Genomic DNA, 25,381 nt, shown 5'->3' with positions numbered 1-25,381 from the left:
AACAAAAAGTATTATACAATTCTTTTTAATGATTTCAAGATTATTAAGGAAGATAATATAGTTATTAAAATGTTTATACATAATTGTAATAAAATTAAATAGTATTTTGCATTTTGCTAATATATATATACATGCATATCTTTTTTTTTTTTTTTAACAGATTGCCATTCCTGTCTTGAAATATGTGAGAGGGGAGCATCTTTCTCCAGATCACTGGCTTGACCTTTTTCGTCTTCTTGGCCTTCCGAGGGGAACTAGTTTAGAGAAATTACTATTTGGTGATCTGCTTAGAGTAGCTGATACCGTTGTTGCCAAAGCTTCAGACCTTAAAGTAAGAATCATTTTTATAAGTATCCCATAGGTCTCACCGTTGTTAACAGGTATTTTTGCTTTATATTTTATTTAAAACAGCAAGTTAAATTTCTTTCTTCCCTTAAAAATAGTGACAGTGTTCCACTATTGCTTTATTCTTCCATTAGTATATCTGAATCTATAGATGGGGCTATAGAAACAATATAGCCTTCCTTGAGAGAGAGGAAAAAATCTGAAATAATATATGTCTTACTTTAAGATAGAAGTCAGCAGACTCTTACAAAGCATTTTACATGAAATACACTTAAGATCATAGGGTATATTATAAATAGAAGCTCAGGGATACAAAAATCCAGAGAACTAAACAAGGAACCAATTTGCTGATCAGTTTTAGCATAGGTCTCAGGTAAAAAGTAAAACTTGCACAATTATGTTGCAAGTAGTAGACTTTCTGTTTCGTGTTCTGCCTGTAAAAGGACTTTTGATGTTAAGTTGTTTTATTTTTCTATCTAATACATCTGTTTTCATCTTTGCTGATTACCCTGGCACGTATGTAGATAATCATAAGATTATAAAGCATGACTTCTATAGGAGGTAACTCTAGATGATTGTTAATCATTTTAGATGTATTGGTACTTACAGTTAAGTTACCAGAAAAACTTCTGAGTTCTGCAAAATTTAAATATTTTTGTGGTTTGGTTTGCAATGGATGTTTAAAATTTTTTTTACAAGTAAAAAGCATACGGCAGAACTTTGTATATATTTTGACTATGTGAACCAGACATCCCTTCATATTTTAGCCAGTAATTCTTTGGATTGCATCTAAAATATATCCACTTTTTTTCTTTTTTGCTTTACAGTGAAAAGTCAAGTAAATATATATCTTCTTATAAAATAGATATAGCTTACCTATTTTGTATGTTGAAATAATAAATATGGATATTTTGTGTTAAATAGGATTTAAATAGTCGGGCACAAGGTGAAGTTACAATCAGAGAAGCTTTACGTGAACTTGATCTGTGGGGAGTTGGAGCAGTATTTACATTGGTTGATTATGAAGACAGCCAAAGTCGAACCATCAAGCTGATTAAAGACTGGAAAGATATAGTAAATCAAGTTGGAGATAATAGATGCCTTCTTCAATCCTTAAAGGATTCTCCTTATTATAAAGGGTTTGAAGATAAAGTGTCGATTTGGGAAAGAAAACTTGCAGATTTAGATGAGTATCTACAGAATTTAAACCACATTCAGAGAAAGTGGGTATATTTGGAACCCATTTTTGGCCATGGAGCATTGCCAAAAGAACAGACACGCTTCAACAGAGTTGATGAAGATTTTAGGTCAGTACTGTACATAAAAAAGAGGACACACATGATGCATTTTTATTCATATTGTGAGGTACTTAATACAAGCTAATTACTTTTACTTGTTAGTATTATCTATGTCTTTAACTTTTTTTTTTCCTTGGTTCCTTTTGAGAAACTATTTTCTCTCATTCAGTCGTTTACTTCTTGAATCATTTTGATGTGGTGTCTATTTTTACCACTTTACCTATGTTAATATTATATGTGTGTGTGTGTGTGTGTGTGTGTGTGTAGTCGCTCAGTCATGTCTGACTGTTTGTGACCCCATGGACTGTAGCTCACTAGGCTCCTCTGTCCATGGAATTCTCTAGGGAAGACTACTGGAGTTGGTTGCTATTTCCTTCTCCAGGGGCTCTTCCTGACCCAGGGATCGAACCTGGGTCTCCTGTATTGCAGGCAAATCCTTAACTGTCAACCACAAGAGAAGTCTAATGTGATATAGGTAATATTATTATCTATATAATACTAATATTGGGGATTCTGAAGTGGCTCAGTGGTAAAGAATCCACCTGCCAATGCAAGAAATGCAGGTTTGATCCCTGGGTCAGGAAGATCTCCTGGAGAAGGAGATGGCAACCCACTCCAGTATTCTTGCCTGGAGAATGCTATGGACAGAGGAGCCTGGTGGACTGTGGAACATGGGATCTCAAAAGAGTCAGACACAACTGAGGGACTAAACAACAACAGTATGAATATTATTATAATAATATTACTGTATTATTATAGTAATATTACTAATATACACTTCCTAAAATTGTCAGTTACTTTCCCACTGTAAATCTGATGGACATTTTTTTACTTTATCTCTGACTAGTATCTGATAGAGTTGAGCATTTCTTCTTTCTTAGGAAGTCTATTCCTTTGGCTTCTGTGATCCTGTCCTGTTGGTTTTCTGCCTGACTATCTGGTTCTCCTCCTGGTTCCTAGTCCGCAGCTCTCTCTAAATATTTAGATGCAGACATTGTCCAGGTTTCTGCCTGTAGGTTTTCTCTCTCCATATTCTTTGTTTAATGAGCTGAACTTCTTTCAGAATCAATTCTCATCTAGTTGCTGAGGTCTCCTCAACTTGTTTATTGAGCCTATCTTTCTTTTCTGATCTCCAAATATATTAAATATCCTCAACATGTCAAAATTAAATTCGTAACTTTATTTCAAATCCCTTTCCCACAAGTATTTTCTCTGTCATTTCTTTCCCAATAAATGGTACCACCTAACTGCTCAAAGCAGAAGCATAATGGATATCTTTGACCCCTCTCCCCATTTCCAAGTCCAGTTACCAAGTTTTGTTGATTGTAACATACTTATCTATTTTATTACATCTTTTATATCTCTACTTCTTTGGTTTTATTCTAAAGTATTCTAAACTTTTTAGACTACTGCATAATTTTTTGACTTGTTCTCTTCTTCTCCAATATGTTTTTCACACAGAAACCAGAGTAATCTTAAAAAAAAAAAGTTGCATTACTTGTTTCCTTTATTAAGTAAAACTTTAAAATGGTTTTCTATTGCTCTAAGGATAAAACATATCTGAGGATCTACTCCTATCCCATTTCTCTAACATACTGAGCTCTTTCTCATGATCTTTGCCAGAAACTGCTTCCCTCCTACTCATTGCCTTTTTCTTTATTACTTAAATCTCAGCTTAAATTACTTCCTCAGATAACTCATAGGTTAGGGATTTTCCCATTAACCACTTTAACAAGTTTTTGTACTTTTCTTTCTTAGCATTTATCATAACTTTATTTGAATATTCAGAGAAATTATTTAGTCTCTTTATCTGTCACTGGGCCATTATCTCTATGAGGTAAGGCTTAATATTTGTTTAGTGAGTTGATGAAATAAGAGACTATGCAATAAAGGAGATTAAAAATGGTAATGGGTTATTATTAACTTTAAGGATTGTGTATTAGATTTATAATAATGTATTACTGTTATACTGGTATTACTAGTTTGTTTTAAGCAGACAAAGAAAAGCCTCTATATCCCTTTTTCAGCCAAAGACTATTAAAACAGATGTGAAAGTAAGTTTTTTTCTTCTGCAGATCAATAATGCTTGACATCAAGAAAGATAATAGAGTCACAACATTAACTACTCATGCCGGAATCAGAAACTCTCTATTAACGATACTTGATCAGCTTCAAAGATGTCAGAAATCATTAAATGAATTTTTGGAGGTATTTTTTTTTAAATCCTTGTATAATAAGTTGCAAAGTGCTTTAGTATCTTAGTTATTTGAAAAGATAAGTTTTTTCTTTTTGTTTTTAATTTTTAAGGAAAAACGCTCAGCATTCCCAAGATTTTACTTTATTGGTGATGATGATTTATTAGAAATACTGGGCCAGTCTACTAATCCATCAGTGATTCAGTCTCACCTTAAGAAGCTTTTTGCTGGTAAGATTCAACATTTATTCAGCAGATATTTATTGAGTTTCAGCTATCTTCCAAGCATAATGTTAGGCTCTTAGGCAGACTGTTGAATAAAATGCAGGTCATGTATTCGAAGAACTCAGTTTAGTGGTGGGGCAAACTAGTAAGTTGACAAATTTCTATGATCAACATAAGCAGTGGTGTTATAGCTGTGTCCATGCAACATCTTTGAATCATTTAGTTCAGTTTTGCATATGTCAAGATGACATCTCGAGTGAGATCTGAAGAATATATGTCTTAGTGTTAGACGCTCAATCGTGCCCGACTCTGTGACCCCATAGACTGTAGCCGCCAAGCTCCTCTGTCCATGGAATACTCCAGGCTGGAATACTGGAGTGTGTTGCCATTTCCTTCTCCAAACATAAGTCTTGAAAGTGAAAATGGAAGTCACTCAGTCATGTCCAACTCTTTGCGACCCCATGGACTGTATACAGTACATGGAATTCTCCAGGTCAGAATACTGGATTGGGTAGCGTTTCCCTTCTCCAGGGGATCTCCCCACCTGGGGATCGAACCCAGGTCTCCTGCACTGCAGGCGGATTCTTTACCAGCTGAGCCACAAGGGAAGCCCAATATAAGGTCTGGAAGTGAGGAAGAACGTGTCCCTTCATTACTGAGTTTAAAGGTCTCCTGAGTATCATCCCAGTGGATATACTCAATAGGCAATTATTGTTAGCAGAGGTACCTGGAATGGAGATGTAAAATTGGGAGTCATCTGTGTAGAGATGATAATCGTTTACTAGCTAAGTTGTGTCCGACTCTTGTGACCCCACGGACTATAGTCCGCTAGGCTCCTCTGTTCATGGGGTTTCTCAGGCAAGAATACTGGGATGGGTTGCTGTTGCCTTCTCCAGGGGATCTTCCCCACTGAGGGATGAAACCTGTGTCTCTGGCATTGGTAGGTAGATTCATTACCACTGAGTGACCAGGCAGCCCATAAATGATGATTAGGTTATAGGAATAGGAGGGATTACCTGGTAAAGTGGAGAGTTACAGTGCCATGTGCTTTGATGTTGTTGAATCATTTAAGTTAAGTAATTGCATTTGGAGTTGGTTTGCTACACAAACAGTGATTGTTATTATTTTCTTAAAATATTATTTGTTAGAAAAAGAAATTTCATCTTCACTTATATTCAGGGATTAGGCCTACAAGCCAAATCGGATTTACTATCTTTTTTTTTTTTTTTAAAGAAGCTTTTGTTGAAAGGAATACAGTCATGCCCATTATTGTCTGTAGCTGCTTTTGTACTACAAGCATAGATTTGAGTGATTGACAAAGAGATATGACCGTAAAAACCTCAAATATTTACTCTTCGTTGTTTTACAGAAGTATTTACTAACCATTGTATATCCTAAGCTTTAAAGTGTTTATAATTGATTTGGCCTGTGGAGATAGTAGAAAGAGTTCTTCTAATCAGAACGTTTGCTTTCAAGTTCTATTATATGTTAGTTATTAGTTTACCTCCCTGAAATCTAGTTTCTTTCTTTAAATTGTAAATAATAATTTATGGAGTTTTTCTGAAGATCCAAACTGGGTCATGTCTGTTTTTTATACCATAAAGTGAGTGTAAATTTTGGGAAAAGGAAGTGTTGTTTGCTTTCCCCCTTTGCTCTTATCTTTTTATTTCACATAAGTGGGATCATCAGTATGTATTCTTATGCGCTCATTTGTGCCTGGCTTTTTTCAATCACCATAATATTTTCAACTATATTTTATTCCTTTCTTTGCTGAAAATAGTTGTGCAAATACATCACAGTTTCTCATTCACCTTTTGGGTATTTGGTTTGTTTCTAGTTTTTGGTGATGAAAAGCTGTTCTTTTATGTTATATAACTGAACTAATATAATTCTAATATATAAATATGTTACAAAGTATACATTTTGTAATCATATGTAATATCTAATAATTATGTGTTTAAGGAAGCTTTGCATTTAAATTGTTTCTTTTGTAATATAGGCATACACAGCGTCTGTTTTGATGAGGAATTAAAACATATAACTGCAATGAAATCTTTAGAAGGAGAAGTTGTACCTTTTAAAAATAAAGTTCTTCTGTCCAGTAATGTAGAGGTAAGTAATTCTTTTTCAAATTTGAAAGTATAAAAAAATTAACAGTATGAACTTTGTATCAGAAGTAATTTGGTCAATTTGTAGAGTAAGTTGGTTAATTTAGGCCTTTTAGAAACCTTTCTCATATCTTAAAAATAATTTTTTTTGTAAAGTTCACAATGATTTGATATTAAGGAGACTATGAATTTTTAGTTTTTGGAATGCAGCATGTAACTTTGAAAAGAACTTTTGCTTTGAAGTCAAAAAGACTTGGATATTAATTGTAGCTCCACAACTTATTAGATAAATAACTGTGAGTCTCAGTTTTCTTAAGTATTGAATGAGAAGTCCTACTAGCTATTGCCAAGCCTTTCATTGACACTTAAACGAGATAATTGGTGTTAGGTACACTGTAGTGTGACTTCCCAGTGGCACCAGTGGTTAAGAACTCACTTGCCAATACACAAGACGTGAGGGATGTAAATTTGATCCCTGGGTCGGGAAGATCCCCTGGAGGAGGGCAATGCAGTCAACGCCAGTATTCTTGCCTGGAAAATCCCATGGACAGAGGAGCCTGGCAGGCTAAAGTCCATGGGGTCGCAGAATCAGATACAACTGAAGCAACTCAGCACGCACACACGCACGCACACTATAGTGTTTGGAATATAAGTTCTCAATAAGTCTTTGTTCTTTTTTTCTTCAGAATCTGAGTTGTATAAGATGGTTTAAGTGAACAAGTAAACTTGAAACTAGTGCATTTATACTACAACTATCGATTAATTCGTTCTATTGGACTAGAAGTGAACTGTCAAGTGTCTATTACAGTTACACAGATAAAGCCAACAGCATTAGGATGTATGCATCAAATTATAATTTTTAAGTTCCAAAGTTATCTTCCAACTGCAGGTCAGGTCCATGCCTTATCATATGTATATCTGTATAGTTTACAAAATGTCCATTCTTGGTTGGGCCTCTATATCTTGTTGGATATGGAGTGTATCAATCAGGTGGCTGTAAGCATAGATTTGTTAGGTAGCTATCATGTTTGGTGAAGGGTTTTATTGTTTTTGCTGTTGTTTTCCTTTCTTGTAATTTTATTAGGACTGGTGGAACACACAGAGAAAAAGCTGTTAGCAGCTCGGATAGCACAGAACTCTGGAAGCTCCTGTGATGGTAGCAGAGTAGGTGTCTGCAGCCTTGCACTGAGAGCTCTTACTCTTTAGCTGCAGTGGCTTTTGAACTGGGCAGAAGCTTGTGCTCTTTTTAATACTGGAAAACACTCTAAAAATAAATAGTAAAAAGCTAGAACTTAGAGTTAAAATAGGTAATGATGAAAAGCTTTTGAAGCTTGCAGTGTTGTCCTTATATTTTGTTGAGAATGATGCAGTTTTTTAAAGTTAAATAGTGATTCTTAAATATTCATTGCTCTTTTGATAAATTATCATTCTTACTTTGACTTTAGTTAACTTTTATTCTTTTATCTATAATTAAATAATTGAAAAATTGTTTTGACCTTGAAATAGAATTAATTTTGTTTGAAGAGGGAGCTTAACTCCTTAAATAATATAGTTCACCTTAATGAAGCAATCTCTTCTTATAGTTACAGTTTTCTAAACATGAGATCATCAGGTTAGCATGAGCCAGGGGACTTAGCCAGTCAGTGTGGCTCTAATTTACTGGCCCAGCTGTCTAGTTTGGTTTGTCATAATGACGAAATGAATGAGTTACTTTTTAAATGTTCATGTTTTTTTGGTTTGTATGGATGATGATAGTGATCACTAACTACACATTTTTGAGTTTCACACTTACCATTATCCCAAGAGGTGAAAAAAATAGTTATTTTCAATTTATTTAAATAATTTATTAAAAAAATATATGCCATTTAGCACATTTTTGGAATGTGAGAGTCAGTAAGAAATTATAACCTTCATGAAATAAAAAATAGTCATTAGGTTGTGTTTTTGTTTTATGACTGGTGTAATAAGAAATACATTTTCTAATCTTACTTTCAGACCTGGTTAAATGATTTAGCCTTGGAAATGAAGCAAACTTTGAAAGAGTTGTTGACTGAATGTGTTACTGCTGGTCGAAGTTCTCAGGGTGCAATTGACCCATCCTTTTTCCCTTCACAGGTAAGGGAATGTCTTCAGTAGAAATAGGCATGGTATCAGTGGGAGAGCCCTGATCTAGAGGTCAGGAGGCTTACACAACGGGGATCTTTGTTGTCCTTTTATCTAGCAGTGAACATCTGACACATTGCTTACCTTCCTCAGTCCCTCAACTGTAAAATGTGAGGGAGGAACTGCATGATAGTGAAATTCCCTTCTAGCTCCATTAGTTTGCTATAATTTGGATGCTTTCAAAGTAGAAACCTGTTGACATTGCAGCTATCAAGCCAGTGAGGGGTGGAATTGGGAGGCAGAATCAGTGATGTAGTACTTTCCTGGTTCCAGATGCTTAGTGCTTCACTGGTGAAGAATCACAGGCTCTATAACTTTGTCTCTTACCCTTCCCATAAACTCATATAGGAGGTTGGAGCTGGCAGAAGTTTAGCAGAGTGTTAGTGTAGGTCTCAAGGTAGGAATACTGAAGTGGTTTGCCATTCCCTTCTCCAGTTGACCACATTTTGTCAGAACTCTCCACCATGACCCGCCCGTCTTGGGTGGCCCTACACAGCATGGCTCATAGTTTCATTGAGTTAGACAAGGCTGTGATCCATGTGATTAGATTGGTTAGTTTTCTGTGATGGTGGTTTTCAGTCTGTTGAGAAGGCAATAGCAGCCCACTCCAGTACTCTTGCCTGGACAATCCCACGGATGGAGGAGGCTGGTAGGCTGCAGTCCATGGGGTCACTAAGAGTCGGACACTTACTGAGCAACTTCACTTTCACTTTTCACTTTCATGCATTGGAGAAGGAAATGGCAGCTCACTCCAGTGTTCTTGCCTGGAGAATCCTGGGGATGGCAGAGCCTGGTGGGCTGCCGTCTGTGGGGTCACACAGAGTCGGACACACTGAAGCAACTTAGCAGCAGCAGCAGCAGCCCTGTGATGGAGAAGGATAAGAGGCTTATGAAAGCTTCCTGATGGGAGAGAGTGACTGAGGGGGAAACTGGGTCTTGTTCTGTGGGTGGGGCCCTGCTCAGTAAATCTTTAATCCAATTTTCTGTTGATGGGTGGGGCTGTGTTCCCTCCCTGCTGTTTACCTGGGGCCAAGCCATGGTGGACCTCCCTGGTGGCTCAGATGGTAAAGCATCTGCCTATACTGCCGGAGACCTGGGTTCGATCCCTGGGTTGGGAAGATGGGAGAAGGAAATGGCAACCCACTCCAGTACTCTTGCCTGGAAAATCCCATGGACAGAGGAGTGTAGTAGGCTACAGTCCATGGGGTTGCAAAGAGTCGGACACGACTGAGCAACTTCACTTCTTCACTTCAAACTATGGTGGAGGTAATGAAGATAATAGTAACCTCCTGCTTTGAACTGTGGTGTTGGAGAAGACTCTTGAGAGTCCCTTGGACTGCAAGGAGATCCAACCAGTCCATCCTAAAGGATGAATGTTCATTGAAAGGACTGATGTTGAAACTGAAACTCCAGTACTTTGGCCACCTGGTACAAAGAACTGACTCATTGGAAAAGACCCTGATGGTGGGAAAGATTGAAGGCAGGAGGAGCAGGGGACGACAGAGGATGAGATGGTTGGATGGCATCACCAACTCGATGGACATGATTTTGAATAAACTCTGGGAGTTGGTGATGGACAGGGAGGCCTGGCGTGCTGCAGTCCATGGGTCACAAAGAGTTGGACACAACTGAGCGACTGAACTGAAGTGTAGGTCTGAAACAGTCATAGCCCTGAACTAGAACTTTGACAGCAAAGAAAAGAGCTAGGTTGCAAAGTTGATATAGATAATGCTGGAGGTCAGTGTTCATAACAACTCTTTTCTGAAACACTGGATATTGTATCACAAAACTTGTTCTCACAAAACTTGTTCTGACCCATATTAAAGTATAGCACTAGGACTTGGATTAAATATCCTGCCTTGTTCAGGATTAGTTTTATTGCTGGTTGAGACTAACACTATACAGGTAGGGTATCAGGAACTTGAAAGGCAGGTATTGAGATATCTGTGATTTCTCACAGGAGAGTCTACCTTTTTTTTTGTTTTTCAAATTAAAACATTCAACAGCTATTGGAACAGGTTTTTATGTTCTTCTAAAGCATGAGAAGTTAGATAGGAAACTTGCAACATTTTAGACTTAGCTATTTTACCATTTATATCAGTTGCATCTTTTAGCAGTTTAAGTCAAGCTAAAATATGTTTTAAAAAAATCTTAAGTTCTTAGAGAAAAATAAAAATAATCATTGATGAATAAAATAATGCCATTGCAAAGCTAGAATTAAAGTGTTTTATTACCTCTGGAAATGTTTCCTAGTATTCTGTCAATTTCTAGGTAGGATTTAAATTGACTTTTGGAGAAGGCAATGGCAACCCACTCCAGTACTCTTGCCTGGAAAATCCCATGGATGGAGGAGCCTGGTGGGCTGCAGTCCATGGGGTCGCTAAGAGTCGGACACGACTGAGCAACTTCACTCTCACTTTTCACTTTCCTGCATTGGAGAAGGAAATGGCAACCCACTCCAGTGTTCTTGCCTGGAGAATCCCAGGGACGGGGGAGCCTCGTGGGCTGACGTCTATGGGGTCACACAGAGTCGGACACGACTGAAGTGACTTAGCAGCAGCAGCAGCAGCAGCAGAATAAAAGACACAATATTAAAAAGTATACAAAAGTAAGAATTGCATAAGAATTAGATTGAGGAAAAAAAAAAAGAATTAGATTGAGGAAATGAGAGTTTTATCAGGAGATGTATTAGGGGTTACAGGCTAAAGAAGGTTGCTGAATTGAGCATGAAACAGTTCTGGGTTCTGAGCAATCAAGAAATATGTGAATTACTAAAATGTAAATAGCTCATTAGCTCTGTAAAAATGTGAACTACTGAACCGTATTTAGAAAATAATTCTAGTTTACTAGCAGTTAATGTTAAGAAAAAATTATCTCAGGAGACTGTATATAAATGGATTGAATAGTATAATTGGCTACATGAATGTCTGGGACAGGTTACTGTGTACTGTTTATTCAGTTCTCTAAAGACATCTTTGTGAGGACCTGAAATAATCAGGTGGAGAAAGCACTTTCTGGTCTGGGAGGGAGGCAGCATAATAAAGTGGAAAGAATCTGACTTACCTTGGTTCGAATCCTATCTTTGGAGTGATTCTTTTGGCCACTTAGTTAAGAGGGTGTAATAACACCTCCATGGCAACTCATTTTGAAGGTTAGATTTTATTAGTGGAGCAGCACCGTTGCTGCTGCTGCTGCTGTCGCTTCAGTCGTGTCCGACTCTGTGCGACCCCATAGACGGCAGCCCACCAGGCTCCCCCGTCCCTGGGATTCTCCAGGCAAGAACACGAGTGGGTTGCCATTTCCTTCTCCAATGCATGAAAAGTGACCATTATATTTTAGGCAATTAAAATCTTAGTGTCTGTTCAGGTATCTGAATGGTAATGTGACATGAGAATTAGTCAAGACTAATGTCTTGAGTATCATTTCTGTGTTAGTCTCTCATAGAAATTGTATAGCAGACTGTTAAAAATTGAGATATTGATGTGCACTTATTTATAACACAGAAATTCAGTAGTACTGCCTGAATGAAAATCCATATATATACATATTAGTTTTGAGGTGGCATGTGAGCATTTTCATATGAAAATTAAAAAGCAGAGTCTTTTCTTACAAAGCAAATTTGGATTTGTTTAAATACTTTCCAGTCCAGTTCAGTCACTCAGTCATGTCTGACTCTGCGACCCCATGGACTGTAGCATGCCAGGCTTCCCTGTCCATCACCAGCTCCCAGAGCTTACTCAAACTCCTGTCCATCGAGTTGGTGATGCCAATCAACCATCTCATCCTCTGTCATCCCCTTTTCCTCCTGCTTTCAATCTTTCGCAGCATCAGGGTCTTTTCCAGTGAGTCAGTTCTTCACATCAGATGGCCAAAGTAAATGCTTTACCATATACTTGATTAATTAAATGTTTTACCATATACTTGATTAAAGAAGCTGGTGAGTTTTGTACTACAAAGTATGAGAGATGACTTTGCCCTGGAAAGTTACTAATTGATTTTCTTTTTTGTTAAAGAACTTGATGTGGTACTTATATAATGTTCTGACTTAGAGCAAACAGCAGCTTAGCCTGCTATATTGTTTTAAAATGTCTATATAGATAATGAATTCATTTGAGAAATAGAGGCATTTAATGATGTTTTCTGGATGCTAAAAGGTAAATATAAGAAAAAGACAATCTGTTTAGTAGTAATTGGTCAGTAAGTTTTGTGCTTTATATGATGATGAATGGTTCATGTCTGTAGTTTAAAGGAGGGTCCTTTTCCATCTAAGAACTGTATCAAAGTATTTTAAAATATGGTTTCAAAATCTGGTATTTAAATGTATCATTTGCTTTATCAGTAACCTTGCTATATAAATTATATTACAGAAATCAAACAGCATTAATAGTTCATGTTTTATGTGAACATGAAGATGATCTATATTTAGTGTCTATTTATGGGGATTAGATTGAACGATTAATACAAATCTTGTTTTAAGATAAAATTGATATTTTGAAATTGTAGACTTCAGTGGTATACTGAGAGATTATTTTCGAATGCTACAAGATTACTCTTTTTATTAAATAGGATTAAATATTCTGATATCTTTGCTGGTTAACAGAGGCCATTTATGAAGAGAGTCAGGGGAAGAAAGTACAAAGGCACTTAGGTTATAATAAGCTTAGTGGGTTCAAAGGCCCAAAAATAGGCCTACAGAAGAATAGTGAGAGATGATTTCTGAGAAGTAGGCTTCAGCTGCATCACACAGTGCTTTTCCTACAAATGTATTACTCTATTAATATTTGAGGTGCCAGTAAGACATTCATGTAGGGAGATCCAATATGTAATTGGAAATTTGGAAAGGGGTATCTTTCCTTACATTTATAAAATATTTCTAAATAAATTCACCTTTTAAAAATAATTTTTCTCTTTATTCATTAGATATTATGCTTGGCAGAACAGATTAAATTCACTGAAGATGTAGAAAATGCTATCAAAGATCATAGTCTTCATCAGATTGAAACACAGCTGGTAAATAAGTTGGAGCACTATACTAACATTGATACAATTTCTGAGGATCCAGGGAATACTGGTATGGAAAAATGTTCCATTGTTTCCTGACTTTTGTTATTTGAACATTTCTTTTAGTATTCTATCTTAATTTATCTATTGTGCTTTTGTCTGTCAATCAATCAATAATCTGTCTATTTTGGAGGTTAATTTAGGAATTATAGATATATTTAACTTTTATATTGTACTTGGAATCAATAATTTATTATTTTTAATGGAATGTAGAAATCTTACCATTGTATAGATTTCTTTATCCTCCCCTTTTTATGTTATTTTCAATGTGTATAGATATTTATTTATATCTATATATTATATATTGGATATACATTTATCTATGTGTATGTGTGTGTGTATATATATATATATATAAATATAGGTATTTATCTATATACATTGAAAACTCCATGAGAGTCTAACTTTTCCTTTAACCATCACCTGTATTTCAGAGGACCTGAGAATAGTTTATTGTATTTAGATTCTTACCATTTCTGTTGGCCATCCTTCATCTTGGTTTCTTCCGGTGTTTATCTTTGTTTGAAGAATTTCCTTTAGTCTTTCTTTTATAGCATGTTTGCTGAATATGAATCTTACAGATTTCCTTCACTTGAGAATTGTCTTCATTTCACCTTTATTATCTTTTCTGATGTGAGTTGGTTTTTTTTTTTTTGGTTCTTTTCATGTTGAATGATTTCAGATTGTATCCTGGACATTTTGAATATTGCGTTACAAAAATCTTAAAAGTGAAAGTGAAGTCGCTCAGTTGTGTCCGACTCTTTGCGACCCCATGGCCTGTAGCCTATCAGGCTTCTCAGTCCAAGGGATTTTCCAGGCAAGAATGCTGGAGTGGGTTACCATTTCCTTCTCCAGGGGATCTTCCCGACCCAGGGATTGAACCCGGGTATCCCGTATTGTAGGCAGATGCTTTACCTTCTGAGCCACCGGGGAAGTCAATAATCTTAGTGTTATTTAAATTTTCCGGATAGTGTTGATATTTTTCTGTGAGCAAGTGCTCTCGTTAGGTTCAGCCCCAAGTTCCAGTCAGCCTTCTGTGGGCTGTGGGTCCCACGTCTGTTCTGTCTGTGCTGTGTTCTTCAGATCGTCGGACCTTTCCCACATGTGTGCCGCCTAGTGGCCAGTCATCAAAGTCCGATTTAATCTGCGCTTCAGGCTGGGTTCAGTTCTCTCATGAAGAAGTTTCCGGGGCGTCTCCCCAGGCTCCTCCTGCTCCGTGAACTCCCCAGGGTTCTGTTGTTCCCTCGGGCTACCCTTTTGACTTCCGGTCAGAGAGCAGGGCCTCCGTGTGCTCTCCCACACGCTTCCTGTGACTGGGCCCGTGTCTTGGACCAGCTGATGGAGAGAAGAGACAAAAGAGCAGTTTGGGTTTGCCTCCCTCTCTTGGGGTCATGACTCCTCTAATTTGAGAGGGCGGTTCTCTTCCTTCAGAGTTTTAGGCATTTCTGGGACTCAGCTGCCAGCGCTGTGGCTACGGGGAGACTCCATTTTTGCTTTTCAACTTGGAGGTAGAGGCCTTGTCCTTGAACTCTATCTGGTCACACCATTATGGTTTCTGGCAACGCTGAGTCCAGGTCCATGCATATAAGAGAGAAAAAAGGAAAAAGGTAAACTTACCACTGGTTTGGTTGTACTTCTGATTCTGCCCTTCCCCAATTTGCCTGATACTCTACTTTTGCAGAGTCCTAAAAAGCTGTTTAATGCAGGTTGTCTGTGTTTTATACCTGCATTCAGAGGGAAATCCAGGCTGAGAGTCCTTACTCCCTTGCAGAAGGAACCAGAACCCCTGTTTCACTGAATTTTATACCTTAGTTTTTACACTCACTGTTCTTATTGGTGCATTTGACATTCTTTTGAGTTGCATGATGTATGTTACTGTACTGTTAAGATGGATTATGAAATTAAATGCACTAAGGAATCATATATATGTAAATTTGCTAAGGAATCATTCATATATATACATATAAAATGTTAAAGTACATAAATCACAGGCAACATTTTCACCAATTATTTTAATTGTGTACAGAATCTGGCATTTTGGAGCTTAAACTTAAAGCACTTATTCTTGATATTATCCATAATATTGATGTGGTGAAGCAGTTAAACCAAGTGCAAATTCATACAACTGAAGACTGGGCTTGGAAAAAACAAGTTAGATTCTATATGAAAAGTGATCACACATGTTATGTTCAAATGGTGGATTCTGAACTTCAGTATACTTATGAATACCAGGTATGTGTTGTGGTAGAAATGTTTAATTTTTCCAGTTAGGAATTATTTACTTTAAAGGAAATTTGCTATTGAATGAAAAAGTTATTTTAATTTTAGTTGTAACTTTTGTTTGTGTTATTGTCTTTTAATTTCATTATAATTAGAAAGATGTTATATTGGAAAAATTCTATTTACAAAAAAGTTAAAATAATGGCAGTGTTGTGCTGATTTCTCTAAATGTGCCATTTCTTGAAGTAGTATTTATTTATGTAGACTGAAATATATCTCTAATCCAAAGAGAAGTGAATATTAGGCAACCTCGGTAGAAGCAATTTGGTTTGTGTCTCCTTTTACGAGGCCAAAATTAGTTAATATGTTAAAGTATGTTTGTTAAATATCTTCAGTTTGCAAGGTAAAAGAATTTTAAAACAAATAATGTAATCTATTCTCAAAAAATCCATCTGTATGCTCTTTGCCTTTTTCCATCATAGTGAATCAGTCATCAGGATACATTTGACATCTATGTTAATAAGCATATGTCAGGAGAGTTGCCTGCTGGCTCTTTCAAAAAGGAAATGAATTTTGAGACCCAAATCTGTCCACTTAAATTAAGGAAAAAACTCTATAAAATGCAATTTGAATTTGAATCTACTTTTTGAGAATTATTTGATAATTTAAGATTATTAATTTCATAAGGAATTTTTCAAATTAATTATACTTTGAGATTTCCAAAGTAGTTCTGATTTGTGAAGATTGTAAGATTCAAGGAATTTTAAAATACAAAATAGAATGATTATTGTATGCAATTGTATTGAGTTGTATTGGAAAGTGTGTAATTGTATACAGTTTTTGAATTTATCTGCCTTCGAGGTATATATTTGTGACATTATCAAGAACTTGATTGGGGGATATATACATGGTGTGTGTGTGTGTGTGTGTATGTATGTGTATATATATATATATATATATATGGCTGAGTCCCTTCACTGTTCACCTGAAACTGTCACAACATTATTAATTGGCTATACCCCAATACAAAATTTTTTGGTGTTAAAAAACAAAAAAGAACTTGAGAGACTATATGGAAAACCTAACAGTTTATCAATTGAGGATAGAATAAAATGCATGCTTAAATTAAAATAACTAAGTTTAATTCCATTTTGTGCTTTAGAAAGTTTCTTTACTAAAGTATTTTTTAGTAAACAACTTTAAACTTTTGTTGCCTTTTAGACTTTTTAACTAGAATCTCTCACTATATGATATTTGTAATGTTGAATAGAATATGAATGTTTGAAATTTATATTTCTCTTATATAGGGTAATGCTCCCAAGCTGGTTTATACTCCTCTGACAGACAAGTGCTACCTAACTCTCACTCAAGCCATGAAGATGGGACTTGGAGGAAATCCTTATGGTCCAGCTGGAACTGGAAAAACTGAATCAGTAAAGGCTTTAGGTGGACTTCTTGGAAGACAAGTTTTAGTTTTCAATTGTGATGAGGTAGAATAAATAATTGTCAAACTATGTAATAGTGTCTTAGATGTTTGAAATAGTTTTTACATATTTATATATAGGAAATGCTATATTTTAAATCACTGTACTTCTGAAAATGAAATTTGTTTTGAGACGTTAAATGGAGAGAGGTTGCATACAGAATAGTCTAAAAACTTTTCTAAAGATAACTATTACAAGAAATAATTTTAAATATTGAATGAAGATTTATGTTAGAGTGTAGAGAAACACTTTTTGTAAGGAGAATAGTGAAGATAGAAGGAGAAAATCTTAAATTTATTAAAAGTACCATTTTCAGAGCATGTGTAGGATTTATATTTTGACTTAAAGAATAACTAAAACAAAATCTTTAGTTCTTGTGCTTTTCAGAATGCTTTCACATGAATTATTTTGTTTATTCCTTGAAACCACCCTAGTTTTTGAAAGAATAGCTATTTATTAATAAAGAACCAAAGAGGCATAGATGGGTGAAATGATCATCTTCTCACTAAATGATATAAAGTATTGGATTATTATTAGAGTTTTTAATTATGTTTAATGAATATAATTTTAATTGTTATTTTTAAGGGCATCGATGTGAAGTCAATGGGACGAATATTTGTTGGCTTGGTAAAGTGTGGGGCCTGGGGTTGTTTTGATGAATTCAATAGACTGGAAGAATCTGTACTGTCTGCAGTTTCTATGCAAATCCAGACAATTCAAGATGCTTTGAAGAATCATAGAACTGTGTGTGAGCTGCTTGGCAAGGAGGTATAGCTACATCAGAAATTTAAAGAATTAAAATATTTTATAAGACTTTGTGTTACCCATACTCAGGCAAATAGTCTGTCTTTATTGCTTCTGGCACCCTTGTTTCTAATTTGTGACCAGTGTGTTAAACCTTTTTACCTGTGAATTGTCTCTGAATTTCTCACCTTCTTTTGGTCCCATTTCCACTATTTACTTTCAAACTTTCAGTATTGAATAATCCAGTTATAATAATATTTGCTAACATTTATCAAACACTCTATGCTCTCACTGTGCTTAATGCTTTTATATTTTGTTTTACTTAATGCTCACCACAGTTCTTTGAGTTAGGTACTGTTATATTTTTTTCACTTTATGGATAAGGAAACTACAGCTTGATAAGTTAGCATAATAGTGGTGCTGGAATTTGAACTCAGGTCTGTGTCTAATTCTGAAATTCATGTTTTTAATCACTATTCTATATGAATCTTAATAAACATTTAACTATTCTGCTGCTGCTTACTTCTCCACATAGGAAATATACATTCATGTCATTAGAATGTAAACTTATTTGTATATAAAATATAGATTTCTCTCTCTATATGTAATGGTGAACACACTGGACGTGGAAAGAACTGTGAAATTATCCTCTTCTCCATAATGACATTTTCACAATACAAGTTTTTCAGGGTAGGCCAAGTAGAACCAATTCTAAATTTCTTGTAACTTCTGAGTTTACAGGAGTAAAATTTAAATGTTTATACTCTTTCTTCACAAAGAAAAGAGAAACTATTAAGTTTTTAACCTTTTACCATCAAAATTTATTTTTTCCCCTGTTCATTTTTGTCATTTCCTCCTCTTAGAAAGAAAAATTGTCCTTTTTGCCAACCCAAGGTAAATTTTCCATCTATACTTTGGGATCTGCTTCCCAGGGACTTTCTCTGCAGTTATTCCTGTCCTCCTTCTTCCCATGTCTCATTGGCTTTAAACATAATCACATAATTTCCCTTCTAAATGATGTACAATATTATATATACTAATACTGTAGTATACTATTTAGTATAATTAAAACACAAGCAAAGTGAAAGTGAAATTGCTCAGTTGTATCTGACTCTCTATGATCCCATGGACTGTAGCCTACCAGTCTCCTCAGTCTGTGGAATTTTGCAGGCAAGAATACTGGAGTGAGTTGCCATTTCCTTCTCCAGGGGATCTTCCCGACCCAGGGATCGAACCCAGGTCTCCCGCATTGCAGGCAGACGCTTTACCATCTGAGCCACCAGGGAAGCCCAAAACATAAGCAAACCTTCCCTTAATTCATCTTTTCTTCCACCATTCTCTTTTTCTTTTCTTTCCTTTATAGCCAGATTTTTTACTCTAGGTATTTCTGCTTCATTGTTGTTCATTCATTGTTTACACATTATAATTCTAATTTTATATTCTTACTGCTTAGTTGAAAATACTCCCACTAGATACTCTCAAGATATTTTACTCTTCACTGTCATAGCATATATTAACTATAATTGCTTGACTGTAGTATTCAATAGACTATAAACTCCAAAAGAGCATGAACTGTTACTGACTTTAATTCAGAGTTGTGTTGTCTCTGTGTACTTAAGAAAGCACCTAACACAAGGAAGGCTTTTAGTAGACATAATATTGAATAAATGGACAAACTGGTTACCGTCACTGAAACTTTTCAGCCTCAAAAAACTGATTATAAAGAATCTCTATAAAGTAGTATAGTTCCTAAGGAGTTTATTATATGTTGAGTAGATGTTTAGCACCCTAGTGGTTACTTTTTGCTAAGGTATAAGATGTGTGTGTAGAAGTATGTCACAATAAAACTTCTATTGGCAATATATTTTATAGTTACAGTTTCAAATACTTGATGCCTGTGTTATAAATTAATATTTCAGGTAGAAATAAATTCTAATTCTGGAATCTTTATCACTATGAATCCTGCTGGAAAAGGCTATGGTGGAAGACAAAAACTGCCTGATAATCTTAAACAACTTTTTAGGCCAGTAGCCATGTCTCGTCCAGACAATGAGCTTATTGCAGAAGTTATTCTCTATTCAGAAGGCTTTAAAGATGCTAAAGTGTTGGGCAGAAAATTGGTAGCTATCTTCAATCTATCCAGGTGAGTTTTCTTGTTTTAAATTTTGAAATACTTTGTGTCTCCAATGATTGGTCATGGTTATTAATGACCATTTTCCACATTTGTCTAATTATATTGTACCTCAGGTATAGATAGGAAAGATTTTAGTTTGAATAACAAAAATGTCTGGCTCAAAAGTACTTGTTTTTAAATACTATTGATTTAATTTCACTTTTTTCCTGTAAAACATATTTAATGGAGTACTCTAGTTAAATGATATTTACTAAACTAAACTAAATTTCTGATTTACTAAACTAATTTTCTGATTTCTATGTGTTAGTAGTTGGATTCTGTATCTTTTAGTATGATAATAAAATTAATTTCTTATAGCTATTTGATGCTTTATGATTTCCATGTCTTTACTTAAGGGAACTTTTGACACCTCAGCAACATTATGATTGGGGTTTGAGAGCTTTGAAAACAGTTCTGAGAGGAAGTGGAAATCTTCTTAGACAGCTGAAGAAAACTAGTGTTAAACAAAATGGTATGATTCATTATTTCAATTATAATCTCACTTTTTAAAGTAAGTTTTAATTTAGTATAGTTTTAGATTTATATAAAAGGTATACATATAATATAGAGGGCTTCTGAATTTTATGCCCCTCCAGTTTCTCCTGTGTTAACATATTAGTATGATACATTTAGTAATTCTAATGAACCAATGTTGATTCATTATTTTTTAATAAAGTCCATAATTTTTCCAGATTTTTCATTATTTTTACTTCATGTCCCATCATAACTTTTAAACATGCATTAAATCTTAAACATTTGCAGTATATAGAAGAATAGTCTAGTCCACTTGTTCTCAATCCTTAATGTGAATTAGAATCACCTAGAGGCTTGTTAGAACAAAGATTTTTGGATCCTACCCTCAAAGTTCCTGATTTGGTAAGTCTGGAATAGTGTCTGAAAATTTATATAGTCTTAAAACAGGAACAGAAACCTTAGAAAAACATGGAGATTTTTTCTTTCAAGGAGATAGTATACCAAACAAAATTATCCTTTTAAAGAGATATTTTAAGATTTCAAAAAAATGCCTTTCAGCCTAAGAATAATTTTAGATTTATTAAAGTTGCAAAGTTGGCATTTCCATTGTTTCATCTTATTTGTTGTTGTTTAGTCGCAAAATCATGTCTGATTTTTTTATGACCCTGTGGACTGTAGCCCACCAGGCTCCTTTGTCCATGGAATTTTCCAGGCAAGAATACCGGAGTGGGTTGCCATTTCCTTCTTCAGGGGATCTTCCTGACCCTTGGATTGAACCTGTGTCTCCTGCTCTGGCAGGTGGATTACAGGCAGATCTTTACCACGATGCCGCCTTTACTGTGGTACATTTGTCAAAACTGAGAAACTAAGGCTGATACATGAGTATTAACTAAATTTCAGACTTCATTTGCACTTCACCTGTTTTATCACTGACGTCCTCTTTCTGTTCCAAGATTGACTCCAGGGTGCCATGTGGCACTAAGTTGTCATGTCTCCTTGGTGTACTCTGCTGCGTGACAGTTTCTCAGTCTGTTTTTGTTTTTATTAATTAAAGTCTGGGTACCCTGGAATTCAGATTTTATGGAAAAGTGTTCATAACTCAGTAATACTTGTTTTTCAGCAGTTAAAAGATAGTTGAGTAAGCTTGCTAATTAACATAATAGCATATACCATAAATGTTACTAAATTCTAGTACGTAAGTTAATTACTAACAATGCGTATCAAGGCACTTAAAAACTTTACAGTCATTAGATTCATAACTAGTTTTAAAATGAAACTTTTTTTCTAGTTAATGAAAGTCATATTGTGGTACAAGCGCTGAGACTTAATACAATGTCAAAGTTTACATTTGCTGATTGCACTCGGTTTGATGCACTGATTAAAGATGTGTTTCCTGGAATTGACTTTAAAGAAGTAGAATATGATGAACTGAGTGCTGCACTAAAGCAAGTCTTTGAGGAGGCCAATTATGAAATCATATCCAATCAGGTAACTGTCAAGAATACTTCATAATATATTGATCCTTTCTCCTGGTTAATTTTTATTAACTATCTTTATCCTTTATTTTTCAGCTTATCTTTCATCTTTCAGTTTAAATCTTACTCACTCTTTGAAGCCTTCCCTAATTTTCATATCTAAATTAGATCCCCTTGCTGTGTGTTTTCTTTACCTTTGTAATATATACATTTTAATGTTCAATTGGATGATTAATATTGATTCTCTCCCACCAGATAGTTGTCTCCATGAAAAGTGGGATCCATGTCTTTTTTACTATTTTATTCCTAGTGCCTATAATGGAGTCTGGCACTAATATCAATAGATCCATCATATGTATTTTTGATAGTTGATTATATATGATTTAAACTTTGACAGTGTCTTAGAAGAACTTCACTTTAGTAGGTCTTTTTATGAAGCAAAAATGAATGTTCAAAATGAATATCTTTTCCTCAGGATTTTTGTTTTTTTGAAGAGAGGTTATAAATGAATGAATGAATTAGCAAAGTGAATAAAATATTGAATATATTTTGTTTGAATAAATGAGGGAAGACAACAGTGAACATTTGATAACTTGCTTCTTTTAAAGAAATATGAAATTAAAGATCATGTTGTGTGTTCAGATTTATTTCATGGTTCTTTTATTTAAGGCTTTATCCTCCATTGAAGAAATAAAAGGTTTAATTTATATGTTTGAAATAGAACAACTGTTACAGATTGAAAGTGAAGCTGTGTATGATTGTACATGGTAAATCGTATATGAACATATTTCTTTTCTACTAGATCAAGAAGGCTTTAGAATTATATGAACAGTTACGCCAGAGGATGGGAGTTGTTATTGTTGGCCCAAGTGGTGCTGGAAAATCTACTCTTTGGAGAATGTTAAGGGCAGCACTTTGTAAAACTGGCAGAGTGGTAAAACAGTATACCATGAATCCCAAAGCTATGCCTAGACATCAGTTACTAGGCCATATTGACATGGATACAAGGGAATGGTCTGATGGTGTTTTGACAAATAGTGCTCGTCAAGTAGTTCGAGAACCTCAAGGTTGGTCTCTGTTGTGTGACTCATTGATTTATTTTTAGAGGATGTTAGAACTTGTCTGTAATTCTGTCTTTTTTGAGTCTTATACATGACTATAACCTGCTGTATCATGATCTACATTGATATTTTACTTTGGAGGGTCCAAAGACATGTTATCGTTTTTATCTGTATTCTATAGCAAAACTTTTATTATAATAGAAACTCCCAAGTAATCTGGGTAAATTGTGGTTCATAACTAGATTAATCTATTGAATAAATACAATATCTTTGCTTAATTGATATTGTAATGCCTCATAAATAAGCAAATTGACAAATTTTTATTTGGGATTAAAATTTGTGTGTGTACATGAACTTACCACTTTGAATACACTGCTTTCAAGAATTTTGAAAATTTAAGTCTTATGATAGTAGGCTTCTGGTCTAAATTTTTGGCTTGGTATTTAACAGAATTTTTAGTCGAAATCTAAGAAGACTCCCTACTTTTTGTTAGGTCACAATTTAACAACTTGCTCACTGCTTCTCCCCTTTGAAGTTACCCTTTTATATATAAAAGAGATTTGACAGTGGTGTATTTTTTACTTCTCATGTGGGACACTGAAATGTAGCTTTCTCATATTTTCTTAAAGCACTATTACATAGAAAGCATTCTATGTAATACATAGAATACATATTCTAATGACATGGTGGAAGACAAAATGTAAAGAATATCTCACAAGCTTGTGGAAATAGAAATACCTAGGTCTTGCTTAAAGCTCAACATTCAGAAAACTAAGATCATGGCATCCAGTCCCATCACTTCAAGGCAAATAGATGGGGAAACAGTGGAAACAGTGTCAGACTTTATTTTGGGGGGCTCCAAAATCACTGCAGATGGTGATTGCAGCCATGAAATTAAAAGATGCTTATTCCTTGCAAGGAAAGTTAGGACCAACCTAGATAGCATATTGAAAAGCAGAGACATTACTTTGCCAACAAAGGTCTGTCCAGTTAAGGCTATGGTTTTTCCAGTGGTCATGTATGGATGTGAGAGTTGGACTATAAAGAAAGCTGAGCGCTGAAGAATTGATGCTTTTGAACTGTGGTGTTGGAGAAGACTCTTGAGAGTCCCTTGGACTGCAAGGAGATCCAACTAGTCCATCCTAAAGGATATCAGTCCTGGGTGTTCATTGGAAGGACTGATGTTGAAACTGAAACTCCAATACTTTGGCCACCTGATGCGAAGAGCCGACTCATTTGAAAAGACCCTGATGCTGGAGAAGTTGGAGGGCAGGAGGAGAAGGGGACGACAGAGGATGAGATGATTGGATGGCATCACCGACTCAATGGACATGGGTTTGGGTGAACTCCAGGAGTTAGTGATGGACAGGGAGGCCTGGTGTGCTGTGGTTCATGGGGTCACAAAGAGTCGGACACAACTGAGTGACTGAACTGAACTGAAGGTCTTGCAAACCATGTTTTCTTTTATTGAGATTTCAGTTCTGTATGTTCATTAAATAAACAGAGCCTTCAGTTCAGTTCAGTCACTCAGCCTTTACCATGGAGTATATCATTGAGTCTTTGTCCAGCTGAGCCAGGATTGCCTATGGGTTCTCCACACATTTGTAGTATAAATTCACATGAAAAACTTCAACTTGTTCAACTCTTTGTTCTTTATATTTGGCTTCAGAAATATAAAATAATATGAAAATTGCTTCTAAAGAATAATAGATAATTATTTTATTCTTTATTTTTAAATATTATTCTCCTTACGTTTATTTTGCTGTCTACGTTTTTGTTTGAAAATAGATGTTAGCTCATGGATAATCTGTGATGGTGATATTGATCCTGAATGGATAGAATCTCTGAATTCTGTTCTGGATGATAATCGATTACTCACTATGCCCAGTGGAGAAAGGATTCAGTTTGGCCAAAATGTTAACTTCTTATTTGAAACTCACGATTTAAGTTGTGCCTCACCAGCTACAATATCTAGAATGGGAATGATCTTTCTTAGGTAAGTGCGTTTGCATACATTGTGTTAGAATATTTTCAATTATTATTTTGGTTTCATAGCTAAGTGACATAAGTGATACATGAGTAACATGTGAATATTTGTTTTTTTCATTGTTTATTAACTTCTTTGTTACATTTTTATTCATTCAGAGTTCCTGTTTATTTAGTTGAATTATTTCAGCAGTATAGTGGTATCACAGGAGAAGGACATGGCAACCCACTCCAGTATTCTTGCCTAGAGAATCCTATGGACAGAGGAGCCTGGTGGGCTGCTGTCCATAGGGTTGCACAGAGTTGGACACAACTAAAGCCACTTAGCATGCATGCATGCATTGGAGAAGGAAATGGCAACCCACTCCAG

The 25,381-nt window shown here is 35.3% G+C and overlaps 1 protein-coding gene across 2 annotated transcripts in view; it reads left to right on the top strand.

The window, feature by feature from the left end:
* Nucleotides 1-25,381, top strand: part of DYNC2H1 (dynein cytoplasmic 2 heavy chain 1) — a 395,032-nt gene that overhangs the window by 55,443 nt on the left and 314,208 nt on the right. For both annotated transcript variants that reach the window (XM_024975702.2, XM_024975701.2), the window contains exons 25-39: nt 161-331; nt 1,270-1,652; nt 3,719-3,851; nt 3,951-4,068; nt 6,062-6,174; nt 8,166-8,285; nt 13,254-13,404; nt 15,421-15,626; nt 16,922-17,104; nt 17,684-17,866; nt 19,762-19,985; nt 20,372-20,487; nt 21,778-21,977; nt 22,767-23,031; nt 24,814-25,021. In XM_024975702.2, the coding sequence (XP_024831470.1) occupies nt 161-331; nt 1,270-1,652; nt 3,719-3,851; nt 3,951-4,068; nt 6,062-6,174; nt 8,166-8,285; nt 13,254-13,404; nt 15,421-15,626; nt 16,922-17,104; nt 17,684-17,866; nt 19,762-19,985; nt 20,372-20,487; nt 21,778-21,977; nt 22,767-23,031; nt 24,814-25,021 (2,774 nt within the window). The remainder of the gene's footprint in view (nt 1-160; nt 332-1,269; nt 1,653-3,718; nt 3,852-3,950; nt 4,069-6,061; nt 6,175-8,165; nt 8,286-13,253; nt 13,405-15,420; nt 15,627-16,921; nt 17,105-17,683; nt 17,867-19,761; nt 19,986-20,371; nt 20,488-21,777; nt 21,978-22,766; nt 23,032-24,813; nt 25,022-25,381) is intronic.

The sequence above is a fragment of the Bos taurus genome, chromosome 15, assembly GCF_002263795.3.
Source record: "Bos taurus isolate L1 Dominette 01449 registration number 42190680 breed Hereford chromosome 15, ARS-UCD2.0, whole genome shotgun sequence".
Classification (NCBI taxonomy): Eukaryota; Metazoa; Chordata; class Mammalia; order Artiodactyla; family Bovidae; genus Bos; species Bos taurus.
Note: the sequence above shows the minus strand (reverse complement) of the source record. Positions and strands in the feature narration are given on the sequence as shown.